The sequence below is a fragment of the Gallinula chloropus genome (genome assembly GCF_964237585.1).
Source record: "Gallinula chloropus genome assembly, chromosome: 11".
NCBI lineage: Eukaryota > Metazoa > Chordata > Aves > Gruiformes > Rallidae > Gallinula > Gallinula chloropus.
This window is the reverse complement of record NC_140096.1, coordinates 19,485,838-19,506,578: the sequence shown is the minus strand read 5'-3', so window position 1 is coordinate 19,506,578 and position 20,741 is coordinate 19,485,838. Positions and strand designations below refer to the sequence as shown.

The 20,741-nt window shown below is 41.2% G+C and overlaps 1 protein-coding gene across 1 annotated transcript in view; it reads left to right on the top strand.

Moving 5' to 3' along the window:
- IL1RAPL2 (interleukin 1 receptor accessory protein like 2) overlaps positions 1-20,741 on the top strand; it is a gene marked incomplete at both ends in the record, with an annotated part of 371,349 nt that overhangs the window by 193,560 nt on the left and 157,048 nt on the right. Inside the window, 2 exons of the mRNA XM_084269161.1 lie at positions 4,257-4,443; positions 10,166-10,319. Of these exons, the coding sequence (XP_084125287.1) occupies positions 4,257-4,443; positions 10,166-10,319 (341 nt within the window). The remainder of the gene's footprint in view (positions 1-4,256; positions 4,444-10,165; positions 10,320-20,741) is intronic.

Sequence of the window (20,741 nt, the reverse complement as noted above, 5' to 3'; positions counted from 1 at the left end):
TTGCTTGGCCTCCCAATACTGCAGTCACCACTACAGACAATCCAGCATCTTTCTCATCCACCTGGAAGATGCTTCCTTTTTATTCATTTGTGCTACCAATTCTGAAAGCAAAACCTGGGTGGTTACATGCTTTACTTTTGTTATTTATTGTTCTTCTAGTGTTCTGGGTTTCCTCATTAAACACTTCCATGTAACCTTTCCTGCCAGGCTGCAGAGTGCTGGGAACATTGACCTCCCTCACCAGGCTCCATGGCCATGTACTGAAAAGTGGATCTTCCTTTTTATAATTCATAGGCCACCAGTTTAGCTTTGAAAAGAAGAAAAGCAACAAACAGGATTTATGCTATTCAGTCTTCACATCTTAAAGTCCCTTATCATAAACACCTTCAGTGCAGCTCATCAAGGGGACACATGGGGCTTGAAAATGACTGGTAGGAAAGAACTGGATCCTTCCCATCATGTCTGTAGGTGATTTCCCATCACTTCCATGACTTGCATTGTGGTCACCACCAAAATCTTCCTGTCTGTTTCCCCAGGTGGTAAAAACTGCAGTCCCTTCCTTGAGCTGCTCGAGCTGCACCTTCTGGAGACCCCCTCATGCCCCAGGCCCCACAAGGGAGAGAAGACAGCCCATTCCCATGTGCCAGTGAACCCAAATGTACCCTTTTCTGAAAACTACAGTTCGAATTACAGTCCTTTTCTCTATATATGGGAATTAACAGGTTTATCTACTAATTCCTGCATAGAATGAACATGGTCAATTCTATGGCAACCTTCTGCATAAAACCAAGGGAATGTACCATTTTAGCAAGCTCCAGCTCATAGCACTTGAACTGACAAAAAATGGTACCCATGGGAGTCTCCAAGGCAAAGTCAGCACAAACCTATCACCTGCTCAGAGGACTGAGCCATGAAATCCATCCCATCCTGGGGAACAGCTTGCCTAGCTCAGGTAGGAATGGTTCACCTCTTCTGCAACCTTCAGCTCCTGGGCTTCTGCCTCAAAACTGAGAAAAACAGTGAGGCTGATCAAACTGCTGTTTCCTTTTGCACATGACAGAAATCTAACCATTATCCCAGGCTGACTAGATGAAAGGAAGGCTGCTGCTTCCTTCACTGGAATTCCTGCCCAACTTGCCCTTTTCTGAATTACCAGCAGTAGCACTAACGTGAGTGGCTGGTGAAGAAGCATTCATAAAGCTTTCAAGTCTATTGCTGTTGGCTTAGTGAGAGCTTTCTTCATCATGAGCCTGAATAGATTTATTGTCTCTGTCATGGAGTGTGAACAAAAGTGATAGTGCTCACCAGGCACTTGGTTTTCTCAATTCTACTCAACTCTAATTGTAACTAATGAAAAGAATACTCCATTTTTAGGTTGTGGTTCCAGGAAGCATTTTAAATAGAAGTAGCCTCCAGCACTGTTCAAAATATAAACTAAATAATGCAAGATTGTTAGCAGAAAATACAGTGCTTTTAAATAACACCAAGTAATGGACAACTATTCAAAGTCATTACTCTTGATTAGCCTGGATCATTGTTACTCAGCACATTTGACCTTATTTGCACTCAGTAATACTTGTAGTCATTCAGGAAAGTTAAATAATCTTTACTCATTAATTACTATTGATTTTACCGAGTGGTTGTATCCATATTTTCTGGATTGTCAGTGCTGAATTAGATGCTTTGAAACTTTCCAACTATGTTTTGATTTCTTCCCAGAAAAAAGGAAACCTTTTTCAAAAGTGAGTAGCTGGGAGAAAGTTGACCTATGTCCTGTAAATCATATAAATATTTCTGAACAGCCCACCCAAAATGATGCATTTTTTTTCAGTCCAGAGAACTTCTGTTTCCAGTAAAATAATGTGTTTTGTGTAGTTTTTGAGGATGAGGCTTTTTTAAAGCCTCTCAGCTGCAATCTCAGCTACATCATGGCCGCATGCAAAGCGAGCCTTCCCACTCCGAGGTGAGGAACAGAGAAAATACCCAGGGACTTTATTACATGAATGAATAGGTGATGTTTTGACGAGTAGGGAGTGGGAAGGGGGAAGGCTGTGGTTCTGCTGAGTACGTAACTCTTAACAATGCTGGAAATGGGAGGTTTCTGCAGATTGCTGTTGATTTGCCTTGCAAATACTTCTTTCCACAAACACCTGCTCGTGGCACACCTTTGACAAGAAGGCATTTGCACAGTGTTTTGTCAGTGCTTGTTTGACATGACGCTTAGAGATGTGATGAAACGTCCCTGTAGACCTTTTCATTTTCTTCCTAACTGCAGGCTCACTTGACAGAGTGACATGTTAAAACGTTGCATAAGAGAAGATTTGTTAGGGAGCATGTTGGATTTATTAATTTTTTAAAAATTAAAAGCTTTGTCATGAGTCTAACCTGAGGGAGTAAGCAGCCAGAGTCGTTAGTGCCAGGGTTTGACTGATGATCTCTTTCCAAGTGCACAGGGCAGTTTTTGCCTGCCCTGACACCCTCTTGCCTCAGCCAACCCAGTTTGCAGCAGAGCTGCGATGGAAGAGGCAACAGCAAAGTGGCAGTATCTCCTGCAAGAGCTCTCCACAGCTCCCTTTGATGGAACAACCACCCAGCATGTCGGTTTTACTCCAGGCTTTTTTGGTTGTGGCGCAGTCAATTAAAATGACAAAATGATGCATGATGGGAGGAAGAGCCTCATTATATTGTCGCTTGTACTTTGTAGTTTGCTTTTAAAAGACTCTGTTTGCCATCACACCTAGTGAAGGGCAGGAGCTGACAGCCTGGGCTGCAGTGATCCGGTGCGAAGTGCAAATGCTTCACAGTAACACCACGACAAACACTCATTTGGATTTTTTTTTATTGTGTGGCTGATAGCTCTGTTAAAGATGCAAGTCTGAAGGAATTCAGTTTAATCCTGTTTTCTTGATTGTGGGGCACAGGAGCTGGGCTGGTTGTGTTTATCCTACCCTGATATTAAGAAAAACTAGGTGTAGCTTGCAATCTGCTCACCTGGATTTAACTCTGTCAGGGTTCTGTACTGATAGAGCAGGCAGTGGTTTGATGTGCTAAATGATTACATTTTCAAGATTTTAAGGCCAAAATGCACTCATATAACCACCATTCTGATGACTTCACATTTGCAGTGGGTGCCCATGGACAGGTTCTGGCCTTGGGGCTGCAGGGTCCCCTCTGAGGAGAGCCGAGGGGCTGCCCTGTGCCAGGGGCTGGTTCTGGTGGCCCCGCCTCAGGGCAGAGCCAGGCCCCTCAACCAGGCCCGTGGCACCTTCGGGAAAAGGTGTTTCAGGACAGGAAAAAATACTGCTGGTCAGTGAGGGGAAAGTGTGAGAAGCAGCCCAGGCAGGGAGGGAGGAGGCATTCCAGGCCCCAAGGCCGTGGGGAGACTCCAGGGAGCTGGTTCTCCAGACCGAAACAGCAGCCATGGAGGGCCCATGATGGAGCAATAGACAGGCCACAACTCCCATCCCCGCCCCTGTGCCCCTCCAGAGGGAGAAGAGTAAAAAAGGGAGGAGAAGTGAATCTGTTGGAGCTTTTTCATCCTTTTTACCATCCAAAGCTATTTTAATTTAAAACAATTTTTTCAAAGTTGAGTATGTTTTGCCCATGATGGTAATTGGTAAGTCTGCTCCTTGTTGCTTTCTCAGCCCATGAGCTTTTTAATCTTTTTTTCTCCTTCCCATCCTTTTGATGGGGAAGTGAGAGAGCAGCTGGGTAGGTGGCAACTGGTCCAGGTCGACCCACCACAGTATCACATGCTGTAGGATTTTATATAGCAGTTCTTTCAGGAGAAGGAATTCTTCCTGCATGATGATGTGCTTTAACATCCGATTCGTAACCCTTTTTCTCAAATGTATAGCACTACATACTAGAGTGAAATCCCCTGAGGGTGGGAGAGAAAGAGGGAGAGGAGGAGTGTTTATGACACACAGGGGAGAAGGGGTGGTGTATCCTGACCAACATTTGAGGTGCCAACAAGTTCCTCTGTTCGTAGACTTGCAAGTTCAAAAGAGCAGTTCTGCTGGGTTAGATCACTTGTCAACAAAATTTCTAGAGGCTTCTTCATAGTAAACCAGAAATGAGCCGTTACATTTTCTAGTCATTGCTCTGTGTTGGAAATACACAGCATGATGGTTGTTATTTGAATGTGTTGCTGAAGTGTTTGTGAACATAAGAGCTTAACAAAGAAACTTACTGTGCTGAAATGAACATGGTAGAAAGGAAGTAAGATAAATGAACACATTTTTCTGTCTCTGTAGAAACTCAACGTATTGCATGAAGGTGTCCATGTCCTTGACTGTAGCTGAGAATGAATCTGGGCTTTGTTACAACAGCAAGATCAGATATCTGGAAAAATCAGAAGTCACTAAGAGAAAGACAATCTCCTGTCCTGATATTGAGGATTACAAAACAGCCGGTGAAGAGCCAGATGTGGTGTGGTACAAGGTAACTATTGCTGTCTTATTGCTGTTGTGCTGGAACTACATAAAACAGGCTGAGGCCTAGATTTGGCATTTTTCTGAGTATACAGTAGTTTGGAGGATGGTCTGGAGGATGGTCTCACAGTATTACAGAAGTAACGTTAAAATGCATGCAAAACTACCCAGGATAGTCATTGTCCAACAGAAATCTGCAATTTGTCCAACAGAAAGGATGTTCTGGGCAGGAGTTCACGTGACTTCTTCTCTAACAGCGATACATGTCCCAAACCACTGTGTTTCTGTACTAGTTTCCATCTTGGTAGAATGTCTCCCTATTTGGTACTGAGGGAGAAACAAAAGGGAGGCAAGCTATAATGGATCCAAAGTTGTATCAGCACCATCAGCTGATTTTTATGAAGTCCATTGGGTAATGTTAACAAGGCCTGTTAATTTTTACCAATGTCTGCTGGGTAGTTTCAGGGAGATGCTTTTACTTTTGCTGAGGTTCGCTGATTTAATTTTAACTGAGGGCTGATAGATAGTTTTACTACTCCACAGGCAACTCGGTTGTCTGTGCCTTCTCCAAGGCTTGTCAAGTACCACACACTACTTTCAGCAGCAGATGTGTTGGTGAAGTGTTTCTGTAGCTCCCCAGGAAAATGGGAGCTACATACCAGGTGCCAGGCAGACATCAGATACCAATGCCAAGTTCTGGCAAATTTTCTCCATCGTCTAGACTTGGACCAAAGTCTGGTATTTGAAAAGCCCTTGGGTATGAGTTGCTGCAGAAAACAATGGAGAAGAATAAAGAGCTGAGAGTCAGAGGGAACAAGAAATAATTGGTCAAGGGGAAGAGCTCAGTGGGGTCTATAGAAAATAGAGTTTGGATCATAGGGATAAAGGTAGAACAGGTTTAGGACAAACTTGGTTCAGGCAATGAAGACAGAAACACACAAAACAGTTACATTCTAGATTTTGAGTGCTTGATTTGCCAACCTTAATAACATTCTTTAAATATAGTTATTTTGTGTGAAATAAGTAGTGGTAGAGCTGCAGATTTTTTTCCTCCTTAGCAGGTTGCATCAGAAAAGAGCAATTATAAAAGTTGTCATCTACTTCTATTTTTTACAGAAACCTCACATGTTCAATCTTATAGTAGAAAAATATGTGCCATAACCTACTGTTAGTATAAACAAAGCTTTTCTTTCAGCCATTGAAGCTGTTTCACTCAGCATATGGGCGGATATCTTCAGTGCTGTTCGTACATGAAATACATGTATTCAGTCAAGTCTGAAATCATGAAGAAAAGAGGGTATCAGAGAGAAGCTGAATCTTGCTGTATCTACCTACCTATTTTCTGGACACCAAATCACTAAAGATCTAATTTGTTTTTATTTCAAGAGCACACAGCAAAAACAGTCTGACAGGAATACTGTCAAGGGTCGTGGAGCAGAAATCAGTGTAAGGAAGGTGCACGTGCAATCCCACATCAGTGATGCTTTGTGCTGACCAAGACAGGGGACGGAAGGGGCTTTGTTCCATATACCCACATGCGTTAGCTGGGTTGTGTGACACCAGGCTGGAGGGTGACAGCTGACTTGACAGGTTATCACCATGGTGAAAGGCAACGGGATTGATGTCATTGGATAATAACAGTGAGACAGTCAGATTCAACAGCCTTTAATCTGGCTTGATAATGAAATGAGGCGTTGGTGGAATAGCCTACTACCTATACCTCCTTATCCATAACTAACTGTACAGTGCTATCACTTCAGTTCTTACACAACACCTCTGTTACCTGGACCTGAGTCAGGAAGCTCAGCAATGGGAAATGTCACTATTAATGTTATACAGAAGGTATATCTGTCAGGTTAGTGCTTGAAACTTACTCCTGAAACAGGGGTTTGGAAAAAATATGCTACAGCAAAACCCCAGTTTCTAGAAAATACCTGATTACTTGGATTTCAGAATAACATGGTGTGTGCTGTGGTAACCCTGCGAGCCACAGTCTGGGGCTTAAGATCATGCTGTGTGAGGCAACGTGTAACAAAAAGCAGGTCCCTTCTCCTGAAGAGCAGTGTAAAGTTGACATTCTACTTAAGGATCTGAACCTTTCCATTTTCTGGAGAAGGCATCTGTTTCCAGTCATGGCACTCGGGATCTACAAGTACACAAAGGTGTTACCAGCCATCTTCTTGTATAGATCTGTTCCAGAGGCAGTGGGAGACAATTTCTTTTCAGTATGCAGAAATATTTAGAGATCTTCATCCAGGGGCAGAGAGTAAGTTGTCCAAAACTGAACAGTAGATAAATAAATGTGAGGAAATCCTTGAGGTTCCTTCTTATACCCTTGGCTAAAAGGAGAAGTCCTTGTATTCAGGAGAACCTGCCAGTTTGCTGGTAGTTGGGGAGTTTGGACTCGTGACCGATGAAATACCATCAGTAATGTTGTGAGCCCGCCATGTGCAGGACTCACTCTGCCTTCCAGAAGGCTTCACTGTGTGGAGGGATTAATGAATCTGAGCCAATAATTGCATCAATTTACAGGGAGCTAACTGTAATTTAAACATGCTCTTAAAATAATTATGCCTGACTAGATTTCACATGCACACTCGATAAGTAATAAAACATTTGCTGTGAGGATTTGTTTTAACAGTGGTATGAACCTCACTTCTAGCTAGAATTATACTGCATGAAGTATTTATTTTTAAAGAATTCCACAATTAATGCCATTGATATATACACAGCACCGTTACGCCTCTTAGAACTGTTTTGACAAGAAGTATGAGGATTTTTTTGAACTAAATATGTGTGTCAAGGCGTGATTGAATCAATGGGATTTAACAGTTTCATGAAAAATCAGCTGGCAGAGGAAAAAGGTATATTATGTCTAGAGTGTGAAGTCTTAATCCGCTTCCACCATCTCTTTTCTACTACTGGGTTGAAGGAAGGGCTGTGAAAACAAAACGTTAGGTGAAGGACAGGTAGTTGATACCTACAAAAGACTCAAGTTGTTAAGGTGCTGCCACTTAAATTTCAAGGAAGCGAAAAAGCAGCATAATAGTGCACAACTTAATTATGAGGGGTGGGGGAGGAAACTCCAAAACATTTAAGATGTCTAAGGAAAGTAAGCAGGCTAGAAAGACAAACTTTCTGATTCTTCTAGCAGGCAAACATGGTGCAAAGGAAAAATAGAGCAATTAATTGGTTAAAAAAGTGATATTCGTACAATTCAGCACTTTTTTGAGAAATTAGCAGACCTCTGACAGTAAAATCTCGATTGTTTCTACTAGTTAGTTGTTTTTTGGTTTTTTTAATTGGTTTGTTTCTCAGCCATTTTACTTGCTTAAAATAGAAATACGATTTTCCAGCTTCTTCCCTTTTTTGCTTTGAGTTTTGTGTGTTGAACTAGTCTGTGAAAAATAAGCAGAATAAACCAGGCTTTCTCAACATATGTTTAGAAAGCCGACATAGGCAGTAGAAGAAAAATTAATTAGCTAAAATTTGGGAAAGAAAGGCCTATAAATAATTTTTAATATGAAGTGGTTTAAGTCGATAAAAAAAGAAACAATTAGGAAATTAGTGGTACAATTCCAGCAGCACAATTCCTCTCTGTAAAAACCACAGCAGCACAAGCATTGTTTGTGCTAAGTCATTAATCTCTGTAGCAATAAAGATGTTGCCCTTCTTATTACAAACATGTAGCGTATAAAAATATAAAGCATATGTAAATCTATCTTTAATACTTTTGCTGCCATGTTTTTAAAAATAAAATAGAGAATAGAGAAGTGATGACATATGACAGGGTCTTTCAGTGCTGCACTGAAAGGTGTGTGTCTGAAATATGCTTGCTTTGTGTGTGCTGGGAATTGCATTCCTTCTAAATTACGTTTGAATACAACCTAATCCTGTTCTTCCCCCAGTGTTCAGATTTAGTTACTCCAAGTAGGTGGCTGATTGGTACTTTCAACAGGACTAAAAATATAGGTGCAAATCAGAAAGGCTGTAAATGGCATTTCCCAGCTCAGGCCCGTGTCCCGCCTGAGTCCCAGCAAACGTCAGGGCAATTCAGTAACAATAATAAGCTCGATCTCAGCACAGAGGATGGGATCTGGGGTCTGATCATTCTCTAGTCATCAGTGTTTAGACTAAAGGTCACAAGACAAGACTGTGCTTCCCTTACACCAGTGCTTGGGAAACAGGAGGATAACCTGAGCACTCTGCTGTTACCAGCAGTAGCATTGCAGGGGTTCAGAATTGGACACCTGACCACGCTGGAACTGACTTTGCCCTACTGGAGACTGGGATCATTCAGTGCTCCGGTTTCAAGCGTGAGTCCGGAAGCTCACAGCCCCATCTCTTCATTTCTTCATTATTATCTTTTAATTTATTCTCTGACATTGTGAATTTGGAATGTGTATGGACTTCTATGAGGAAATTGCATTTGTCATTCTGATCTCTTGCTGCCAGAGAATATATTTGCATGTCAAGGTGGTTTTTTGTTTGGGTGCCTTCTGAGGCAAAAGCTTTGTTCTGTTCTGTTTGCTCTGTTTCTGACATTGCTGTTGCAGGCAAGCAGGGAGTGGGGCATGGGTCTGGGCTATTTACATGAATCTCTGAAGCTGCTGAGCCTGATGTGAGATTTTTAAGTGGAGTCTGAGAGTTTATTCCATGTTGCCACCTTGAGAGAGGGGCTAGAGGGGCATTAAAGGTACTGAGGCCCTGTGATCCTTTGTGTGCTTTGGGTACCAAGTTAGCCAGAGTCTCCAGAAGTGTTGGGAGTACTGAGTATTTGAGAGACCTGGGAGTAATGTGATTTTGTTTGCAGGCAGAACAGGCTTGATGTTACAGTTATTGAGACACAATGAATATATAATCTGAAGATACCATTTGAGAGACGGTGATCAGATTGTGTCTGTGCTTTCAGTGTGTGAGGTATTCAATCATGAGTACTGCTAGAGTGGAAGGTGACTGATCTGGCTGCCAGGATGCAGTATGTTAGGGAAAGCCTCTTCTTCCACTGTATCACACTGTACAGGAGGACTCAAATGCAGTTCCAGTAGGATCACAATTCATAGTGATGAACCTAAATCTGCCAAGTAAGAGCTAAGGTCTGCCTGGCACAGTCAGAGAGCGCTGTGGGTCATCAATACCAAGCACTCCATCAGAAGACACACGTACAGCTGATGCTGTGAAGAGCCTGGTAATGGGAAAAGGCTGAATCAGGTGCCAGAGAAGAACAAAACCATAAGAAAACCAAGCTTCCTGAATTATCTTGCTCTCAAACCTGCTGTTGTTCTGTCTGTTTACTTCTGTTGGTAAATGGCTGTAGCCTGAGACTGCGTGTAAAGTTTGCCTTCAGGCTAGCTTTTAACAGATGTTGTCCTTACTCCCTTCAAACAGAGAAGTGTTTTAATGGTCCACCCTAAAGTAGAGGTCTTGGCAGTTGTTCATTGTGGAAAAGAGAAGCTACTTAACTATTGCTTCAGGGCACCATGTATTAAACATGGCCCGTGTGATACAGTGGGAATTACTGAACCTTTAAAACATTTGTGTTTAATTTCTGTCTTCAAATTAATTCTAGTTTCAGATCTGTGTGTTTTCTGAAATTCTAGTTGAATTTAAATTGCAAAATGTATCGAGATGGTTGTTTACTTATGTATAATACTGAACGTCTGATCAGGCAACACTGTCTTATGTCATACAAGCTGGGTAATTTTGGCAATGTTTGTTTTTTTTTCCTGCAGGAATGTAAGCCAAAAATGTGGAGAAGCATTGTAATTCAGAAGGGAAATACTCTCTTAATACAAGAGGTCCAGGAAGAAGATGGAGGAAATTATACCTGTGAACTGAAGTTTGAAGGCAAGCTTATACGGAGAACGGTTGAATTGAAGGTTACTGGTAAGAATCTTTGTTCTATGCCAGTATTAAAATAAAGTTTTGAAATAATAAGGAAAAAGTGGTTTTCACATGTCAGTGAATCTATTCAATAAAAATAAGTCGAAACCAAATCCCAATAGCCAGACAGTCCCAAACTAGAGGAACTTATATCATGAAAAATTAAAATTCCACAGAAGACACTTCTACCTTTTGCTCTGCACAAACTCTGGAAATGCAGGTTATAGAGCAGAAGATAGAGTTGGACCTAAGTCCTCCCTCTACAATGGAAGTAATTCAGACTCCGTTTTTGTCTTCAGTGCTAAACAGAGGAAGGGTTGACTGAAGCTGTAAACCAGGCTTTTGCTGAGGTTTATCCTAGAATAAGTCACAGACAAAGCAGACATCTTGAGCCTTTTTTGGGTTGGGTTTGGGGAGTTTTTTGAGTGATTGTTCCATACTTTTAAGCTTTGGTTTAATTTATGATCATCAAGTGCTCTAGTCTGGGGTTTGTCTTTAGTGAAGATTATGGCACAACCTTTTCCAAGAATGAAGTTAGAAACATGGGGTTGTCAGGGGAAAAGTAACCTGCTTCTCAGAAGGTCACACATTGTGTGTTTCTGAGCCTATTAGCAATAATCTATTAGTCAACAGTATTTTTCTTTTTGTTGGGTATCAGAAATGACTGGGCAAAAAGGTGTTGCTTACCAATGTATTCCTGATCCCGTCCCATTCCACTGTGCAGTATGACATCTATAAATGTTATTTTGCCTTCAGTGTCTGTGGAACTTTGCAAGTATCTGAAAACTGTTGAGTTTTTTCAGCCTTTTGCACAAAATCATATGAACAAGTGGTTAGGTATTTTCCTGTCTCCTTATGTTTCAACGTACTGATTAAGATGGGTCCTACTTAAAAGTGAAAATAAGTAAAATTCTACTTATATCAATAAATTAGTCCATATGATATTTCTTGAAATACAATTCTTCCCTTCATTTTTACTGAAATCCGTTTTTCTATTCTTAACATTATTCCTCGTGTTAAATGAGTTCTTTTCCTGGTGTGCCAGATTCATCTATCATGTGATTCTTTATTGTCCATTTCTGACCATGGAGAATACTCTGAAATATTGATTTGACCTACTTGACCCCAGACCTGTCAAATGAAGATACAGTATTTGCCTAGTGGATAGTTACTATCCAAGGTAGCATGCTGGTCTTCAACCAGAATATGAACTAAGTTTGACAAAGTGAAAATGAGCTCCATGTAATTCAGTTCCCCATGATGGATATTCTTTAGATAACAGATCTTCTGTGCTCCCTCTCTCATCATGGCCTTGCTAGAACTCATGTGTTCTCTTAATTATTTGAACAGTGTGGTATACTTACATGTCACAATTTAATGAATTTGTCCTAAACTTACTATAGTATGTATTGGTTATTTGTTTTCTTAAAATATTCATGACCTGAATTCTTAAAAATATATATTTGGAACTTACAGGTGTTCTCCTTTTTGCAAAATGCTTGAGAACCAGGAGATTGTTCCCCTTGTAATTAGATGTGCAATTCATATTAAATTAAATTTCCTTTATTTTATAAGAGCACATATGTAGTAAACACCTTTTCCAGATTTAGGTGTTTGGGAGACATATGTTATATGTCTGCACGTTGAATCTCTCTAGGTTGAATAGGTGAGTAAGTTTGTGTAGATGACAACCTGAAAATATGCATTGGAATAACAAATGTAATACTTAGACCCCTGCAAGCATGTGTTATGTTATGTTATGGCTTGGTGCTTCATGAAGTTTCTTTCTCCTGTTTCGGTTTTGTTTCAGTTTGTGACTTTTATATACATGTAAATTTAGATCTTTACTGGGGAGAGATCAAAGCAAACTCATATGACAAACAGCAGAGGATTACTTGTGTTGTGTGGCTGATCATGTCAGATGGAGGACTTGAGTGAGATCAGATCACAGCCTGGGAGCAGGTACATGACATACTACTCCTCAGGGACTGTGTTGAAGAATATATCTCATTGGATCCAGAAAGAAAACTACATACTGGTGTAGTTTTTGGCACACACATCCATAGAGTTTGCTTTCCCTGGGGCTAGTGCAGATCTAGTTTGGAGACTCCTCTGGAAATCGCCCATCCGACTCCCAGCTCAAGCAGAATCAGCTACAGCAGGTTGCCCAGGTCTAGGCCCAGACAGATTTTGATTATCTCCAAGAATGCAGACTACACAACATCACTTGGAAAGGTTGTCACAGACTTCAACCATATCCTTTTCTTATGTTTAAACAGTATTTCTTTTATTTCAGTTTGTGCCGCCACTGGCTCTTACTCTTTCCCTGGGCACCACTGCGAACAGTCTGGATCCATTTTCTTTGCACCCTCCCACCAGGTGTGAGTACAGTCCCCATGAGCTTTCTTTGGACCAAATCCACCTCAGCTCTCAGCCTCTCCGTGTAAAACAGATACTCCGGTCCCTTAATCATCTTCGTGGCCGTTCACAGACTTGTTCCAGTATGCCCATGTCTGTCTTGAGCGGGATTGGCAGTGTGCTGGACCATGATATTCATGTGTCTGAAAGTTCTGAGTTCTCATCAAAATACTGTACCAGGAGGAGCTAGGATGGGACTGGGGCTCAGACTGCTGAACCTGATGGTCTTTATCAATTGTTGTTAGCAACTACTGCTGAGGGCTTGCCACCAAAGCTGCAGTAGAATTGTCTGCTAGCCTGCAATGCAGATGTGGAGAAAATGATCTTGCCTACTATTTTCTTCTGCAGGAACCTTGTAATGCTGTTAGTTATTAACATGCCCGAATTGGCATTTATTGGCAAGAGCCTGAGTTCCTCTAACAATACAGATTTTCAACAGCAAGACCCCGTTGGCCACTGCTAGCAGCCATGGTAACCTGGAATTGTTTCTAAAGAGCTACTCTGAAAGTAAAACAGGCAACTCCACTTCTCACTTGAGCAAGGGGAGCTGCACTGCCATGGAGAGAGGGGGCTGGGTTAGATTCCCTGTGGTCTTTCAGACATTGGCTGAAGTACATGGTACTTGAAATGCCAGTTAGGTCAATTAAGTTATTTACTTTGTTGCATGATTGTAAGACAAGGATCTTTCCTTTTTTAAAGTTGCATCAAATCTGGTCTATGTGGCTTTCAGTCCTTTTGGGGGATTCTGGTAATCGGGGAAATGGTGATATAAAATAAACACTGTTCATAGGTAAATGCAATATGGGCAATCTAAAGAGTGAAGCCTGAAATCAGAATACATGTGGTGCTGCTGTAGCAGAAGTTGGGATACTGGAAAGCTTCAGGAAAATTCAAAGGTACAGGACCCAGAAGCACCATTTTAACTTGAGGTTGGAAAAGGTAACAAGAGTTAATGTTATCCAAGACTAATGCAGCAGCTTTACTGAAGATGTGATCCCCCAAGGCAGCCTGATCAAAGTTAATCACAGACAAGAGAGCAGTGGTGGACTAAGTGAAGAATGACTGTGTATTTGGTATTTGTGTTAGTGTTGCTTAAGCATTTATTTCAGGTAGATTCTGCTAGGTGAGACTTTTAATTAGGGGCAAAGCCCTGGTCTTATCAGTTATCCAGCAATTATTTAAGTGAACTTCCACTGAAGTCATCAGAGTCATTGAAGGTGCTACCTTAACTTCTTCCTGTGCCATTGTCAGTTGCCTGAGGGGCTGTGGCTGTGCAAGGGAGCACAGGGACAGCAAGGACCTCAGCCATGGCTCTTCTCAGGTCCACTCACAGAATCACAGAACGCTAGGAATTGGAGGGGACTTTGAAAGATTATCTAGTCTGACCCCCCTGGCCAGAGCAGCATCACCTAGACCAGTCACACAGGAACACATCCAGGAGGGTTTGAATGTCTCCAGAGAAGGAGACTCCACAGTTTCTCTGGGCAGTCTGTTCCAGTGCTCTGTCACCCTCACAGTGAAAAAGTTTCTCATTGCATTCACATGGAACTTCCTCTGCTCCAGCTTGCACCCGCTGCCCCTTGTCCTTCAGTGAGAAGATCCTGGCTCTGGCCTCCTGATTCTCTCCATTTACATATTAATAAACATTAATAAGGTCACCCCTCAGTCTCCTGCAAGCTGAAGAGACCCAGCTCCCTCAGTCTGTCCTCATAAGGATGATGTTCCACTCCATCATCTTAGTGGCCTTGTGGCTCTTGGTGGTCTTTCAAGGAGCTCTATGTCCTTCTTGAACTGAGGGGCCCAGAACTGGGCACAGTATTCCAGACGTGGTCTCACCATTTTGCAGACTGAAACGCAACATCTCAGCATCTCATCTATGAGGTAGAAGGGGAGTTCCTACTCCTTCACTTCTTTCTGCAACTAAGTTGTGATTTGAGATAATTTATAAGAAAGAAATCTCTGAAGCACCAATGCAATGTAAATGGCTGGCAATGTAACCGTGTGGCTTTGATGGTTAGGGTGTGTGCAAGTGTGATTGAGATGATAAAAGGCTTCAGAGGGCATAGCTCTTTGGGGTTGTAAAGAAAGGGCTTGTAGCCTAGAATATATTTGAAAAATATTTTGACACAAAGTATTTATAGGGACAAAATCCTGAGGTACAATACAGCACTAATGAGCAATGCCTAAATCTTGGTGTTTGGGTGCGTTTAACAATAATAGATTGTCAACAAAACAGCTTTTTCATCACTAGTTCTTCATGGGTTTGTTATATTATGCAGACAGATGTGAAACAAGTCTTGTCAGCCTTTTTTGCTGGAGAAACACGACAGCAGCGTTATCACTTAGCAAGTAATATGTAACCCTTCAGTGTATGTAGAAAAAATAACTGTATAGATGCATGTTTTCACTTTGCCTCTTTGTAGCTTTGCTGTGGACAAACAAATGAGATTAGTTAGCGTGACCCAGGGTTCTCTAGCCTAAAAATGTAACAGAGACTTGGGTTTTGATTAGATAATAAATTAGAGTGCACCCACGTAGAAATAAATTAACATACTAATATAAAGTTACAGATAATCAACAATATCAGAATTTAATTCATTTTTAATAAAAATACCAGTATTCAGCAATGTCAGAAATCATAAGCATTTTAATTAATATTGTGAAATGCCAGTGTTTGTTGAGGAATGATTACACTCTCCAGATAAAAAGAAAAATGTAAACATAAAAAGTCATGTTTACATTTGCAATCTAGGCAACCTCCTGCTTTCCCCAGCCCTTCCAACCGTCTCACTCTGACACATAGTAATGTTTCAAGAGTCTTGGGGAAGAAAAGGTGCAAATGAGAAAAATGCCTGCTATATTTAACTGCTGGTTCTGCACTGCTTTTTGCTTTGGAACACTGGTCTTTAAGGAAGCAGGTTTAGAAGAAGGTGTATGCAGATGCATGCTGGAGGTTGGGAAAAGAGTGACCCTTGTGAAAGGAGCAAGATCTGCTCTTACAGCATGGTCCAGGTGTCCCCTGGCAGATAGGGCTCTCTTGCAGGGATGTGCTTTTCTGCAGGCAGCTATGCTGGTGGGAAAGGTTGCCTTGTTTTTTCTGTTCCCTGTGAAAGGAGGTGATCTGTGAACCTGTATTGGTGAATTATTTTCCACTTTGACAGCAGAAGGTGGCCATCTGACCAGCTTCATAAACTGCTCATGATGGATTGGAGTAGCACACAGAAATTACTGGACCACTCTGTCCAGCAGCCATGTCCTCCAAGTTTCCTTCAACCTCTCTCTGTCATATTCTTCATAGGCTGCTAAAATGCCTGGCTGTTCCTAAAAGTCATTTATGCATCAGTATTTGTTTTGACCATCGTAAATGACAAATTATTCCACATGGCTACATGAATTGAATGATTCTGCCTGAATTTGCTCTTTGCTCATAGTTTTTCAATTAAATTCTTTCAAATCTCATTACATTGCTCACTTTTCAAATTACACGGCTGCTGTTGCTAGATTTTGTTTGTGTGTTTGGGACCCCTTTATTAGCACAAGGAGTTGATGGTGATTTGCTATTGTTAAGCCAAGGGGGTGAATTGGATTAAAAAATGTAAACGATTACTCATAGTTTCCAGCAGCTCTAGGGATAGAGACAAGCTACCACAGAAAAAACGAGGATGTGAGCTAAAAGTGCCTCTACTATCTGGTGGTAGTTGGTTGCCTGCACATTCTCTGCATTTTCTGCACATGGTCTGTAAAACGGGTATGTTCTTTTACATTATTTGTAGGGAGCCTGGGTGCTGAGCTGTACAAATTTACACCTGCAGTCACCTGTAAGTGCACCCTAAGCCTTAGCAGTGAACAGCAGGTAAAGTGTTGTCACTGGGATCATACAAATGACATGTTGACTGACAACGGCTTTGGCTGTTGACAGTTTCTATAAAAGCCACAACAGAAAGTGTTAAGAGAAATGAAAAGCTTATTTCAACTGAACTGAAACGTGTCCCTTGGAATTCAGACTAGTGTAAGGGATTTACTTTTAGAATGCAAAATATAGGAATTGTTATTTGCTTAAAAACTTGAGAACATTTAATTACGATTCTATCCCAGTGGCACCGTGTTTTGGCACATGCAGTTTAGTAATCGGCAATGAATTTATGAAATACTTCAGTATTGCTCAAGTAGTTACTTATCCAAAAACACAGTTTGGCTCTAAAAGGTCACTGAGCTCTGGATGTCATTGTGTGGATGGGAGTTGGATATACATAAAAGCAAGGGGACGTAAGACACAGGTTAAAAAAGCAGGTGGCTAAGGGATAAACCTGGATGAACTGAACGTATTCAGCAGAGTTTCCTGCAGTGAGAGGTACAAAGGACAAAGCTCTGATCTGTGGGGATTCCTAAGTTAATTCTGAAGGAACTTTTTCAGCAGAGCCAGTTCACGTATTTGTATGGCTTTTGGTACCCAAAGTAACTCTGACATCTCTGCCTGTACTGTGCTGTGCAGGGAGGCCAAAGTGTCTGGGTCCTGGTTGAGGCTGGGTGTGCTCTCACTCCCCTGTTACTCCTTCATAGTCTAAGCTCAGGATCCTTTTCTTTGGGGGATGGGATGAAATAGCTGTTTTGTTACCACCGTTTTATCAACAAATAGGATAATAACATGTCAATTAGAGCACTGTGGAAATAACAGCCATTTCAGTTTAAGTAATTTATACATCAAAGATCATGTTGCAACATTTTATATTCTTACTATTTTTTGTCGAAGTTATTTTTTTTTTGTGAGCTGATGGATTATAATGTGATTTGTGGGTGTATAAATTTAATAATACTTACAGTCTCTAGTGTATCTTACTTGAATCTTTCAGCACGTCTCAAAGTAGGTGTTTTGATAGTTCCAATTAAAAATTTTCTTCAATTTTTTTTAAATTAAAATTAATATTTCACCTAATACAGACTCTAGTTCCTGGCAGCACCACACATTTTGCCTAATTCCTGGGGTCTGGGAGCTGCAGGGCTATTTTAATTGCCAATTTTTACCAGTGGATCTATTGAGAGCTGCTAGCTGCCGCCCACCCCTCCCCCATTATTTATATTATTTATTGTATTTTCAAACATGGGTCAGAGTGCCTGTTGTCTCAAATAAAGCAGAAAACATTTCAAGGAAAGCCTAAAGCAGCCTCTGAATTTTTCTGACCAAACAGACTGAAAAGCACTCCAAGGTAAAATGTGGTCATGTGTGGTTGATGGGAGCTCGCCTGGCCTTCGGGCTTTGCTCCTCCTCACGTACTTGCAAGGCCAGTGCTGACGGGGATGGGAAGTGTCTGCTGCATTTGGAACTGTTTCCCTTTTCCTGGAAACAGCTGCTCCTTCTAGAGAGCTCTTTTTTTAGCTCTGCATCTCCAAATGAAAAAATTCCCCTGTTTAGGGTTCACCAGGATTGTATCACATCTAACGTGGTGCTGTCAGTAGCTGTTGGGCCCAGGAACGTGCTTTCCCTCCTCTCCTTTCTCTCGTGGCTTGGCAGCGTTAGCCCTTCTTTCCCGCCATGAACAATGTTCAGTTCCCTCTCGGTGCTTGGCAGTCCTCTCCACTTTTGACATATGGCCTAGGGTGCCTGTCCCCCATCGTATCCCATGCGAGTGCTCTAGCTAGAGCTCACTCTTGGCAGGAAATGTGCTGTTTCCAGCCGAAGGCCCAACTTCTGCTCTCCGTAACTTCACAGGGAGTGCCGGAGTGCAGGCAGAGAACATTGGCACGTTCTACTTTAGAGCCCAATTTTGTAGTAAACCAGCTATTTTTATCCATAAGCCATAACTTCCTCCTGTACTTAGTAATACTGACAGCAAATCTCTGTGCAAAATGGTTCCGAAGTAAGGGGGTGACACATGTTTGCACCCTGTTTCCTTGGCTGATGTGTGGTCATATCTCATGCCTCAGCCTTGGGAGGATGCAGGGAGAAGGGGGCTCATTGGGCTTTAAGTATAATTCTTCAGTAGTGTCACAAGGTAAGATACAATGATTAGCTGACTAAAACTGCTGAGCTCAAAATGAAGTTTATATTTTCAGATTTTCATCAAATACAGCATAAGGAGTTAGAGTGGGTAATAAGCTGGGGAAATGTTCATAGAGATTTATATTTCCTCTTTAGTTCATGGTGTTGGTACATGTCATCTGTCGATGGACTGTTTATAGTGGTAGAGGTAGCAGGACTTCCTTTCCTTCTGGAGAACACCTTTTAATCTTTTTTTGTAACAGAACTTTTACTAATACTTGAGTGCAAAAGAGTATAAATTAAAAAGAAATCTAGAGAAAACTATTGTTGAGGGAAAAACAATTACAAAAACAAAAGGCAAAGAGCAGAGCAGCCTGCTTGTGGCTGCAGTTCAAATATCTGTGAAAAGGAGATCCTTTTGATTCAGAAGAGAAATCTCAAAGCGAACAAGTTAGATCTGCAGAACTTCTCTACTTCTGGGAGAGATACTACGGGCTGTCTGGGAACAGAAAATCCCTCCCGTTCCCTCCTAATGTTGACATGTTAAAATATATAACATTTACATCATATCTGAAGTGACATTTTCTTGCTGCTATGACTTACACATTTCCATAGCAAGACTTCATCTCTTCTCCCTGTTTGCAATATCTTAACACAATCAGGGAGTCACTTTTTCATTAAATAAATGCAAATGATAGAGAAAAACCTGTACAAATTAAGTTTTTACTGAGAGTCCCAAACTTTCAAAACATTAGTAGAGATACTGTTTTTAACATTTCCTCAGCTGCATTTTCATATAAATGATTCATCATGTGTTAACAGTATTTTGATTTTCTAAAGGAAACCTTCCTTTTTGTGACAGAAACCAAGCCAGAAATGGGTTCACTGCTGACAAATACAGTACTTAAAGACCAGGAAATTAATTTCACAGCTGGGTTCTCAAACCATTGCCGAAATAACTGTCTATTTAAAGCTACATATAGGAAGTGCCAAAAATTAGGGTTTTCTTTTGATATATTTTATGTGATTTGTATTAATTTTTCTCAAGGTCCTTGTTTTGTAAATATTAGGTTTCTGTTACTTACAGTAAAGTATTTATCTTAAGCCTTTAATTCAGATTCTGACTTGTTACGTGTCTAGCCAGCAGCATCCCATTAACTGCTGTAGACAGCTAAGCACGATTTGGTAGTAAAAGCACACTTAATAGCCACTAATTTCTATAGTGGCTTTAATTTTTCTAGCTACCTCAGGCAAACCCAGTGTGATCCAGAAAGAGAAATGTGGTCATTTGCCTTTGACCACATTTGGAAAGTAGAGCAATTTCTCTGCCTCTTTCAGAGTCCTCCTTGTTGAACCATGCAAAGCCCCAACATAAATCTGCAGGAACTTCTGTGTCCGCAAAGAGTCAACAGGAAAAGTCAATCCAGAGCCAGGTATCAGTACAATGTGGGTGCCCATTCACCTGGAAGAAGTGACACAGGCAGTCACGTTCTGTCTTCCAACATCTCCTTTTCACCTGCCACCCAGCCAGGTCCTGATAAATTGACCCCACTCTGGTTTCAAGAGCACCTCATCAGAGTCAGTAAGCCGAGGATCTGGACAGTATCGGAAGGATGCACGTGCTCACTCATTGTTTCTGTGTGAACTGTGTCGCTGTTGAAGTGACAATGCAATATATTCACAAGGATAAAAGCTCCTTCATTTCTGGTCCCTCAAACAATCCAGACTGATGACTTTCCCATTCACCAGTGACCTGTTAATATAGGGCTCATGAAAAATGAGTTTGGAAGATAAACATTAAGCATTACCTCCATATTTCCCAGAGAAAGTACAAGTTCTAAGGGCAATGAGAAATGTAGCAATATGCTGCAGTCTATGAATTATATATAGTGTCAGTACTCTTGGCGCTTTACTTACAGCTTCACAAACTGCCTTCCCAGCTCATGAACATGCAGAGTAATTAGAATGGCAAATAGCATTAGTTTTTATTGACCTGTGATGCCCCTTAGTTCTCTGTCATGTTCTTGAAA